Source organism: Poecilia reticulata, chromosome 1, assembly GCF_904066995.2.
Source record: "Poecilia reticulata chromosome 1, P_reticulata-male-v2, whole genome shotgun sequence".
NCBI classification, from domain to species: domain Eukaryota; kingdom Metazoa; phylum Chordata; class Actinopteri; order Cyprinodontiformes; family Poeciliidae; genus Poecilia; species Poecilia reticulata.
Genome location: NC_088830.1, coordinates 27403455 through 27416229, shown reverse-complemented (window position 1 = coordinate 27416229; position 12775 = coordinate 27403455). Strand labels below are relative to the sequence as shown.

The 12775-nt window shown below is 37.3% G+C and overlaps 1 protein-coding gene across 3 annotated transcripts in view; it reads left to right on the top strand.

Annotated features, from left to right (window-relative positions):
• LOC103470154 (slit homolog 1 protein-like) overlaps positions 1-6857 on the top strand; it is a 62670-nt gene extending 55813 nt beyond the window's left edge. For all 3 annotated transcript variants that reach the window (XM_081610529.1, XM_008418363.3, XM_008418354.3), the window contains exons 37-38: positions 503-711; positions 1299-6857. In XM_081610529.1, the coding sequence (XP_081466655.1) occupies positions 503-711; positions 1299-1561 (472 nt within the window). In that variant the 3' untranslated portion in view covers positions 1562-6857. The remainder of the gene's footprint in view (positions 1-502; positions 712-1298) is intronic.
• Positions 6858-12775: the final 5918 nt, after the last annotated feature.

Below are 12775 nucleotides of genomic sequence, written 5' to 3'. Positions count from 1 at the left end.
AAGTTCCTCAAGTGGCATAGTTTTAGATTTATGTGGTTCAAATCTGTTAAAAAAACAAACAAAGAAAAAGTCTCCTTTGATTCACTTTCTGCTACGCAGATTTTGATCAGTTTATCCAAATAATAACCTGAGCAGCCGTACAATGTGTTGAGGCTAAGGGCTGAGCTTTTCTCATTTGTTACAAAGCGTTCAGTAGAGGAATACTATTTTATTACATTTTAGAAAATTAAATGTTTATTTTCTCATTTAAAAAGGGAATTGAATTATTTTTGTTTGCATTTACTCTAATATTGTATAAAATACAATATTTTATACAATATCGCACATTTTTATCAGTTTAATTGATTAATTGTCAGATTACTAAATAATCGATTGGTTGCAGCCCTAATTTCAGATCTTTTTTTTTTTTTTCAGATGTCCATATACTCATCATGTCACATCAGTGTGTTATTGATGTTGATCAGTTTTAAAAGAGAATCCTGCACTGATCTCCCTCTTCCAGGTGTGTGAAGGGCGCCTGCATGGTGCTGGATGCTCAGACCTACCGCTGTGAGTGTGAGAAGGGATTCAGAGGAGCGCTGTGTAACCTGCAGGAGGAGCCCGCCGGCTCGTGTCACAGGCTGCAGTGTCTTCACGGCCGCTGTCAAAAGACGGAGGACGGAGAGAGCTGTGTGTGCGAGCAGGGATACACTGGAGAGATCTGCGCTACAGGTGAAAATAACACGCGGATCAGAACCAATGTTGGTCTATATTAGAGGATTCTTTTTAACTCCTCATCCAAACTGATCTATAATTTTCCTCCATGCACTGAAATGCACATTTGTTTTAAAATAGTAGACAAAACAAGACAAAAATACAACTTCCACTGGCAGATTTATTCACGTGCGATGTGGGAAAATGTCGTTATAAGTGAAAAAATCTGCCAGCGAACTAACACTTTTTAGTCAATGCAATATTAAAAATAGTACAGAAGCTGGTCCTCAACTAGATTGCTTTGAGTAGCATAAAATATCAAACTTAGGCAAAAGAAAATTGTTTTTAAATCAGATTCTTTCAAAAGAAAAAAAAACTGCAGCTGTGTGTCTGTCTGGTGAATTTTTGGTTAAAACATGTTTATTTACAGTCATTTACAGTTTTTCAGTCAGTGGGTAGAAAATCCAGACATAATACTCAAGTAAGAGTAAAAAGTACAGCATAGTAAAATCACTCCTGAAAGGTCTTTTTTTTTTTAAAGTTACTCTTCTCCATCCGGTTTTTCAAAGCATTTCCTAACCGTGACGCTGTGCTGCCGCCTGCAGAGACCCCATGTCGAGGTGAGCCGGTCAGAGACTACCACCGGCTGCAGCGCGGCTCCATTCTCTGCCAGACATCAAAACCGTTCTCCTGGGTCGACTGTCGGGGTCACTGTCGGGCTGAAGCCGAGCGGGGAGCCACCGCCGTTTCCTGCTGCGCCCCTCTGAGGGTCCGGCGGCGGCGGATCACCTTCGAATGCGACGACGGCACCTCGTTTACGCAGGATGTGGAGAAACCTGTGGAATGTGGCTGCAAGGAGTGTGTGTAACTATGAGGAAGGGAAGATGAACACTTTCCCACAGGTAGACCGCTTGAAACCAGAACCCAACGCCAGCAGGTAGACCGCTTGAAACCAGAACCCAACGCCAGCAGGTAGACCGCTTGAAACCAGAACCCAACGCCAGCAGGTAGACCGCTTGAAACCAGAACTCAACGCCAGCAGGTAGACTGTTAGAAACCAGAACCCAAAACAAGCAGGTAGACCATTTGAAACCAGAACCCAAAACAAGCAGGTAGACCATTTGAAACCAGAACCCAAAACAAGCAGGTAGACCATTTGAAACCAGAACCCAAAACAAGCAGGTAGACCATTTGAAACCAGAACCCAAAACAAGCAGGTAGACCATTTGAAACCAGAACCCAACGCCAGCAGGTAGACCGCTTGAAACCAGAACTCAACGCCAGCAGGTAGACTGTTAGAAACCAGAACCCAAAACAAGCAGGTAGACCATTTGAAACCAGAACCCAAAACAAGCAGGTAGACCATTTGAAACCAGAACCCAAAACAAGCAGGTAGACCATTTGAAACCAGAACCCAAAACAAGCAGGTAGACCATTTGAAACCAGAACCCAACGCCAGCAGGTAGACCGCTTGAAACCAGAACTCAACGCCAGCAGGCAGACCGTTAGAAACAAGAACCCATCGTCAGCAGGTAGACCATTTGAAACCAGAACCCAACGCCAGCAGGTAGACCGCTTGAAACCAGAACCCAACGCCAGCAGGTAGACCGCTTGAAACCAGAACTCAACGCCAGCAGGCAGACCGTTAGAAACAAGAACCCATCGTCAGCAGGTAGACCGCTTGAAACCAGAACATGCTGACGTTGGGTTCTGGTTTCTAATGGTCTACCCAACTGGCGTTGGGTCTACCAAGCGGTCTACTCAACGCCAGCAGGTAGACCGTTAGAAACCAGAACCCAAACCGGCTCCAGGTACGATCGCCACAGGAGGAATCTTGCTTTCATTTTTTCGATATTTGCCTCACCAGCTGTTTTGAGACGTTTCTTCATCAACCAGTCGACCTCGTCCTCCTCACCTGCAGAACCCCTTAGTGCAGAGGTGTCCAAAGTGTGGCCTGTGGGCCATTTGCAGTCCATGCTTTTAATAAGTTTATTGGACAAATATTAAATTTTTCAATAAAAGTAACCTAAAAATTGCTTTTATTGCTCAAAGTTGACAAAGAAGTTTTATTATTTTCAGTCGAGACTTTTAAAAGTTCTTTTAATGAGACAAATATTTTGGATTCCAACAACAAGAATCCACTTTAATCATTTGGTTTAGTTTAATAAAAATGTCAAAATGTATTTTGATTGACGATTTTGGCCCATGTGACAGAAGTTTGGACACCCCTGCCTTTGTGTCGCACACCAACAAATACAGCGCTGGAAAAAATGAAGAGACCACTTAAGATGATCAGTTTCTCTGATTTTACTGTTTATAGGTTTATGTTTGTGTAAAATGAACTTTGTTCTTTTATTCTATGAACTACTGACGACGTGTCTGTGAAGTTACAAGCAAAAATTTAATATTTGCAGAAAATGAGAAATATTCAAAATAACAAAAAAGATGCAGAGCTTTCAGAGCTCAAATAATGCAAAAAAATAAAAAATAAAACAGTTGATGTTCATTTATAAACAGCAATACTAATGTTTTAACTCAGGACGAGTTCAGAAATCAATGTTTGGTGGAATAACCAGGAGGTTTTCAACGCGGTTCAGGGCTCTTTGTTTTTTCCAGATCTGTATTTATATGTTAGTTTAAGTTCTGATGTCCGTTCAGTAAACACAGACTTTGCTAGATTTGTTTCCATCACTGGGTAAGAGGATCTGTAAACTGTTTCCAGTATCGCACAGGCATCAAGTGTCCAGCTTGTTACCCTTCAAGATGTTAGCGAATATGCTAATCAGCAGCAGGTTTCCTTTGGTACTACATATCTGAAAAAAAAGGAGTTTATGTAACACTGAAATCTTATTCCTGGCATCTGCCTCACATTATCTGGTGAAATTATCAGACAGAACGCGCTGTGGGAAAAACGCGACGTGTTACCTAGAGATGCTTCCAACATCTGTCTTCTGCTCCAAACATGCGCTCTCTCTTTCTCTCCACTCTTCAGTCAATTATGTGGAGATATAGTGGCGTAAAAATGTCTCACCCTGTAAATCTGTGTCTTTTATTCCGATCCCATGTGTTCTGCACTGAGCCATTTGGTCTGGCTGAATAAGAAATGAACCAGATTCCCATTTTCTGCACAGACCTCCCAGGGGAGAGAAACGTGAAACTGGGATGAACTAAACGCATAGCCTGCCTTTACAGTAGAAATAAACCTGCTTACAGCCTGGTTTGTCAACCGTTGTTGTGCTGGTGATTATTCTGTCCTTGTGTGGCAGCAGAACAGGAAACGCCAGGTTCTTAAGTAACACACCTGAACGAAGGATCATGCTAGGAGCCGTAATGCATTCAGCATCGCCTCGGCCATATGCTGACCTTGAGGTTTCCAAGTGTCGCTGCACAAGATGGTGACTGCGTCCATCTTAATTATACAGTCGCTAGTTTACGATTGAGATTCTGCTGCTTAAGTGCACCCATGGTGATTTTACAAGGTCACATGTTGGACTTTTTACACGGAGAACGGTTATACCAATACACTTCCTCCCTAACAGTAAGTAACGCCATCATGTGTATGACTGAGTACTGATTGTTTGCATATTAGCATAAGTAAATGTTCACTCAGCTGCTTGCTGAGCAGTATTGTTTATCTAAAAATTGTGCAGATTGAAGTCAGTTTCCCTTCTTTATTCTTTATTTTCAGTTTTGCAGCTGTGACCATCGATTATTTATTTAAGCAGAAGATGCCTCCTCTATGAGAGCAGTTCCTATAAAACAGGGTTTTACTTTTCAAACCAACACAGAATAACTACGTTGACAAAATGCCTAGAATTTTAGTCTTCAGAGAAGCTGGAGAGCTTATTAAACAACAACTTACTTTATTTTGAAAAGTCTGCCAACATTTTCCAAATCCAGCATAGAAAAAACAAAAAGGTTGAAAAGTACATCAGGTGAAATAGAGCAACATTGGTATAAACCCTTCAGCCTTCCTGTTATCAGCTGACAGATTTGCTCTTACTCTCACAGAAGACACTTTCCATTTAAATTGTTTATTACATCTCAACATAATAATAATAACAACTAACTTTTAGTCTTCTTCACTCTGTAACAACTTCCACACTGAAGAACGGTGTTGACAGCAAAATCTGCTAGCGATTACAGATGAGACGCTTGGAAAAGGTTGGGTTGGATTGTAGAGTTTCCTACAGAAGCTGAGAGTTCCCGCATGTACTTCTTCCTAATGGTTTTCTCTAAACAAGTAAATTTTCCGGTGGTTTTCTCAAGATAACGAGTTAATTTCACATTTTCCGCATAAACTTTTCCCCAGTGGTTTCCTCGAGATCACGACGATTGGTGGGTGTTAAACCTGATTCGAGATTATGGATGCCTCAAGAAAACCATCAGAAAAAAGGACACGCGGGAAACGTCCACTCTGGGCTTCCGTAGTTTCCCGTGAATCTATTTGTCCCTTATCAACATGAAGCTAAAATATAGACTCAGTAATTAAATATTCAAAAGCATTTAAGTGTCAATGAAGATCCGTTAGTGAAACAAAAATGTAAGTTTAACAAGAAACTTTATCTTGTTTATCTCCATAGAGCCTTCTAGCTTTTTTACTTGTGCTCTGTAAAAAATTTCTTCCTTCAAGCTGACAATGGATAAGATGATCAAACGCGTTTCCAAGTCCTCAGCCATAAATAAAACAACCATTTCCAGACTTTTCTGGGGATAAACCTGACTTCACTGTACTAACAGAGTTTGCTAGATGTCAGCAAAGTGAGTAACCATCTGCAGCTGTCAGCCTATCAGCAGGTCATCATATATTAATGAATCAACAGCAGCTCTGAGGGACGGCGGCCATCTTGTTTCACCTCGTCCCCGTTGACACGAGGCCAAGCTGGAAGCTAAAGCTGACAGTTCACAAGGAGGAAATCACAGCTGGAAAACAAACAAACCTGTAAAAAAATAAAAATCTGCACACACCAAAACTGATATTTTGTTACAATATGCACTATAAAAACACTAAATGTTACCAAGTATTTTGGTCTAGTTTCTAGTGAAAATATCTCGGTACACTTGAGATCACAAAACTAACTAGCTTGTTTTAAGTCAATAATTCATTAATAATTAGTCAATAATTCACTTATAACAAGATATTTTTACCATTTTATAAGAGAAATAAAATGGTAAATGAAACTAGTACTTTTTATCTTGTGTGGGGAAAATGTCCTGATCCACTGGTAGATTATTTCTTTCATAGTATTTTTCTTTATAAATACTGAGGAATATTGACTTAAAACAAGCTCTTATATCTTGCTGAAATGTTACTTCTAAGTTAGTTTCTCTCATTTCAAGTGTAGTAAGATTCTAGACCAAAATACTTGGTAATATTTTGTGTTTTTGCAGTGCATTTCTATGTTACAAAGGTCCAGTTGTAGGCTGTCGTCAGTATTTATTTGGAGTTAATGTCGGACTCTTTGCTTATCTTCTCACCAGTCTTACAAAAATATCAGATTTTCCTAACTTTTTTTTGTACCTTCTCCTTACTGATACCGTTATACAGTATTTGGAGCTTGATTGCTGTCTGCAAACTGTCTCAAATCCTACTGGGACCGCTGAACTTCATTTCTGATTGATCAGATTTTCTTCAACTGACGGCGGTGTGAACTCTTAGATCTTGATTCATGAAATAAATCGACTCCATCACGTCCGTCTGAGAACAACATGCAGCTCCACTGTAAACCACTGTTGATTTTTCTCTCTTACGTGTGAGTAAAGCCTGTGGATAATCATGCCAAATGCCACATTAAACTGTAGCTTTTATAGACATAATGTTATGGTATTTATATGGATGTCAAACTGAAAAAAAAGAAAGTAAAATGAAGGTTTAACTTGTTTTTTATCCACTTATCATGAGCTGAAATCAAACTAATGCTAGTGTTTGTAATTAACTGTAGTATCTGTACACACAGTAACATCCTAACTGATTGTGTTGTTTTAAGCTTAGGGTGATTTTTCTTTTTGTCATTAAGTGTTTTTACATGTTGAAGGAAATGTCAACATATAAAAAAATGTCAGCGATTTGACAACATTTGTGTATTTAGTCTCTGATTGGGAGGCAACAGTTGCTGTTTCTGTTTCATATTTATTGAAATAAATTGTTTATCCTTTGTTGCTCATCTTTCTGCTTTTACCTCGACTCCTTAGGCTTCTTATCTGTCTGACCTTTGACCTCTATGGTTCCTGGGAGGCAGCTTCCAGAGTTCTCGATCCTTTTGAACATATTTTTAAAGTATAAATGGAAAACGGAGAACGTCTGCTTACATTTCAAAATAAAAGTACCAACATAAATCACAGTAATGGTAGTGATATTTCCAAGATATTGGCTAAATATTGATAATTTTGCTATCACATTAAAGATAACATCCGTTTTGATTTCTGAAATAATGTGAAACTGACATAAGCAGCTAGAAACTGTTTATGTTTTTAGCTGCTTATGCTTAAATATAAAATGTAAAAATACATTTTATATTTTTAAAAAATATAAAATGTATTTTATATAAACCGGCCCACAGACACAGAAACTGAACTGTTAACTTTTTGTTCTGAGTTTCAAAAGACAAAAATGTTCAATTTTTGAAACTCAAACATTTTCAAGTTTTTTCTAGAATATTTCTGAGATGAAACTCAAAATTTTCTAGAAATGTTTTCACTGTTGGATCTCAGAAATGTCTGTTTTTTCTTGAAATTTTCTTAGATTAAACTAAACATTTCTCAAATTTTTTTCTATTAGATTTTCAGCTTTTCAAACTCAGAAATTTCCCTGTATTTGTTTCTAGAAATTCTCTGAAATTAATCTACAAATTAAATTTTTTTGGTTTTAGCAGATTTGCAGTTTTTCAAATTCAGAAATTTCCACGTTTTTTTTTCTAGAATTTTTCCTGAGATTCATCTCAATTTGTCAGGTTTTTCTAGGAAATATTAAATTTTCAAGCTTTTTTTTTTTTTTTTTTTGCGAAAACATATTTCTAGAATATTTTTTCAAGCAATTTTGTGACTTTTGGAGCTCAAAAAGTTTCCTGTTTTTTGTAGAAACTTTCTGAGATTTATCTTAAATCAGATTTTTTTTTCCCCCCTAGAATTTTTTTCCTTTTTGGAGCTTAAACATCTCGAAGTTTTTTCTAGAAATTTTCTGAGATCTCAAAATTACTGACTTTTTTGGCTGAAATTTACTCCTTTTTTTCTATCGAATATTGTCCTAAAACACCATCATATAACTAAACTGTCAACATAGTGACAGTTTTATCAAATATAAAAAAAACATTTTACAGCATTTCTCTTTATTTTTCAGTGAAATAACTGGAATTAAGTTAAAACAATATTTTTTAAGAAAACTGCTTCATATTTTATAAAAGTTTTATAAATTATATTCATACTTTTTTCCAATCTTAGCAGGAACCCTGGAGTTGCAGCGAGAGAGTGATGGAGAGAACGAGTAGAAAAGGGGGGATGGGAAAGAGGAGGAAACTAAAAGACATGTGAGATCAAAGACAGAAAGAGAGGATGTGTGAGGAAGAGGAGGAAGAGGGGGATGTCCTGCGGTGGGGGCGGCTCTCCGAGGCTGAAGCCGTTTAATGAAACAGTGATTTATGCATCGCTCCATAACCATAAAACATAAAATATTCCCCCATCGGCTGCGACGTTCCTCCCCCACCACACACACACACACACACACACACACCGTCCAGCTGGCTCTTCAGTGAAAGCTACAGCATCTTTCCATCACCCCACCTCCACCTTTGCAAACCTTCCTCCTCCACCATGTTTCCCCTTCCCCCTCGTCTCTCTGAGCTTTAGGAGGATAAATTCATGACAGCAGCACCGACCCAACCCCCCCCCGACTCTAATAACGCCTCACTGTGACGATCTGCTGCACACAAAGAACCAAAAGAAAATATTCAAACATAAATACATCATCTGCCTTCCTCTCCGTCAGACAGATGCCATTCTGCAGGAGGGTTTTGAAAAGCAAATTAAATCCAGTTTGTCTCATTTTGACGTAGAGAATCACAGCTTCAACCGCTTCAAAGAGCAGAGGAGTCCGGGGAGCTTTAAGTTAAAATAATAAATAAATCAAGCTGGCTTCATCACCTCTTAATGTATGCTCACACATACTGTGTTAATTTAAACCGCACACCTCCCAAATTTAGCCTTCAGCAGGTTCTGCTGGAAATTCTGCTGCGTCGGCTCAAAAGAAAAGAAACTAAAGTCTGAAACTACAAAAATCACCAGCGAGAAACGACGCAGGTTGATGCTCTCTGTGATTTCTCTGAAAAACTTTTGTTTTTCTGTTTGATAAACAAGCCTCTGCAGCATTTCTGACTTTTTTCAGATTAAAAAAGTTTTAAAGTCAAGTTAGAACCACAATGAGACATCAGCTCACAAGATGAGGAAAAGTTTAATTGTTTTTACATTGTTTTATGTTGTTAAAGGTCGTAAATGTAACAACATAAAACTGTTCTGGCTGTAAATGGAGGACGTTTTAGGTTATATTTAACACTTTTCCTCAAGCAAGTACATAAAAAGGAGAGAAAAACGGAGAAAGTGAGAGACGGGAGTAAAGATAGAAAGATTTAAGATTTGTGCTAAATTTTAAAGCTCAAAATAACATAGTGGCATATTTTACCATCTAAGGAACTGTCTAACGTAATGACTGTACAATAGAATAAAAAGAAAAATCTGCCAAACATCTAGAAAAAAACCCCAGACATTTCTGAGTTTGAAAAGTTGAAAATTTGCTTGAAAACTCGGAAATTTTGAGATTAATCTTAGAAATGCTCTAGAAAAAAAATGTCTACATTTGAACAATTTTTACTTTTAACTCAGTTTTTTTTCTAGACAATTTGTGGTTAATCTCAAAATTTTCCAATTTTTTTCTAGCAAATTTTCAACTTTTCTGTATATTTCTATAAAACGAAATTTCTTTTCGTTTTATAGAAATATCTTTAATTAATCTCAAAATTTCTGATATTTTTCCAGCATATTTTCGACTTTTGCAGTTCTGAAATGTTCTTGTTTTTCTAGAACATTTCTGATTTTTTTTGGGCAGAAATTTACTCATATTTACTTTTTTTCTACTTACAATGAACCTGATACATCGCTGTAGATAATGTCCCATTAAAAATATTTTATAAATATTTAATATTTATTTTATATATTAAAATACAGACTCTGTTTTTAGTCAGATAATTGTTACATTAGAATTTTATATAGTTTTTCTTTACCTGTGATCCAGAAAAGACCCAAACGCCTCATAAATCCAGAGAGATTTGAATTTTTAAATTAACCGTAGCTTGATATTTATTACTCTTAATAAATTGACGTTAATGTATTTTATGTTTTACAAATATAAACATGTTCTTCCGCCTCTGGCCAGCAGGGGGCAGTATGCTGATCCTGCTCGGATGTTTCGGCCTCGTTTCTCCTTCGTTAGTAAATCCTCCTGGTTCTTCCCATCTCTACTTCATGTTGCCCTTCGTCTTCTTTTATCTCTTTTTTGTTTCCTGACGTCTTTTGTCCAAATCTTTTCCACCTAAACTCCCCTGATGATTCATCCTGTTTGTTTTCCTCCTTTCCTTTCTGCCTCTTCACTTGTTTTCTGCTTCTTTAATGTTCTCTTTGCTCTTTCTTTGTTTTTTTGTGTTATTTTCTTATCTTGCCTACTTTTCCATCGTCTCTGTTGCTCCTGTTTTCCTCTCTCTGATCCTCTGGACGATCGTTTCTCACACATGGATCAAATGTTGAACATAAAGAATAACATAAAGATAAAAAAAGAGAAAGCTCTCAGGATTTTTGTCTATAACCCTTAAATACTTCTCAGGTGAAATATGACGTGCCTTCACGTTTAACAGCACCAAACATTTTGTAATTTTTCATGTCATCACCTAATTTTTGGCATCAATGGGTCAGCTGTCATCCGTATTTCTCGTTGTTGGTTTTAGATCAAGCGGTTTGGGACAAATCAATAAAAATCACCAAATAGATATTTGGTTTGTCTTTTCTGTGGGGAATCTTTAAGCATTAGCAAAACGATTACGACTGCAAAGGAGTGATTATTTACAGTAAATAACACACAGACACACACTCCCATTCACTTTTTATTAATGTATAAAGCCTAATCTTGACCTTTAACCTACATGCCTATCCCTAAATCCAACATAAATCTAATCTACATCCCAAAATCAGCGTTTCTTCTTATGGGGTCCCAATTTTTGGTTCCAAACAAAGAAAATTGTTCTTAAATTGTATCAAAAACAAATTTTATGAAATGTAAACAAAATCGTCAGATTTTAGCGAATTTTTCTTTAGTTTTTGGTTAAGACCACCAGCCATTTTTCCTGCTAGCGCCAGACTAGCATGTGTGTTTTGGTTGTATTTACCCAGAATGCCCTGCTCTATAGTCCACGTCATGCTTTTGGAGCTCTCTAGTCTATTTGCATCCATATATACATTCAAATTGCACCAGATTTCACTTCAACTGAACCGACATTAAGGTTTTTAGAAGGGCCAGACTTCGATTGTTTGATTCACATTAAGAGTTTGATGACAGATTCACATGTCAACAGACAAACCGAACAAACAAACCGAACTTAGACAACCGAACTAGAGTCTGATTAAAGTGAACTAAAACGGACTGGTGTGAATCCAGCCTACATATCAGCTACTGTTTCTAGTTTTATCCTCTTCTATCTTGTTTTGATTCCAGTCTAGAATCCATTTCTTTTGCTTTCTGCTTACGTTTCCTTTCTGTCACCTGTTGTTTCCTCATTACTCACCCTATAATCTCTCTCTCACACACACAGTGCTTCTCTTGATTTTCTTATTCCTCACTTTACTTTAGTCTGTCTTTAATTTTTTGTATCTGTCTTCCTTCCACGTCCTTCTGGCCCCACATGATTCCAGTTGAGCTCTGGTTTCCACTCGTCTTTCTTTGCCTTTCCAGCTGTTATTACCTCCTACGCTCCTCTCGTCTCACTTTATCTCTCTTTTTCCCCTCCCCCTCTCCTGTGGTTTACTTTGTGCCTCTTGTTTACTTCTCTTTCATTTTGTTTCCTCTCTTTTGATTCCTGCCGTCGTATTTCCCATTTCTTCATCTTTGATTTCATCTTCCTGCCCTTCCTCTCGTCTGCTGCTTCCTGTCCTCTTCTTGATTTTGTCTCCACTTTTCATCCACTTCTCTACAGTTTTGATTTCCTGCTCTTCACTTTATTTTTTTTTCCTCCTTTCATTTATCACATCTCTGCATCCTCTCTCCCTCTTCATCACCAAACCTGTTAAAAATGCTTCTTCTTCTCCACAGATTTTCATGTCTTATCTGATTCTTTCCTGGTATTTTTTTTATTACTTATTTTAATAAAATCATTAAATACGTTTTAAAACATTTGTTTGCAGGTTTCCTTTTGTCAAGTGTTTGGATGCAGAACATTTCAGCTGTGAAAAACGGGTAATTAAGAGTTTTGTTGTCATTGTAGGGCTTGACAGTAAATCGATAAAGAACAGATATGTGATCAATATCAATACAGATGATGTCTGATCAATAGTTTCACTGAACTCCAAACCGGAACCGCACAGCATTCTGGGGGATGTAGGCAGAGGAAAAGCAACTCACACGTTCTTTGGTTGCCTAGCAACGACCTGTAGAGTAACTGACACAGAAGCAGTTTAAAGTTTTGCCAAAAAACCCATGTTGTTAAAAAAACAACATGGGGTGAAAACTGCAGTATTTCAGATATTTAACAAAAAACTAATCAATAATTATTATTGATATCGACTGCTTATAAACGCTTATATTGTGATGCGGTTTTCAGCCATTTTGTCTCATTCTTTAATCGTTATTTATTTTTTTCTTCCATAGATCTGTCTAGTGTTATCTTTGCTCTTATATTTCCATGTGTTTATTCTTTTGTAAGTAATATTCTCTTTATTTTTTTTACTTTGACTACCCCGTTATTTACATTAAAACATTATTTGCAGTAGTGTTTTCAGTAATGTGCTGTTGCTACCTGTGTGGTACGGTCATGTATAATAAATACATGTA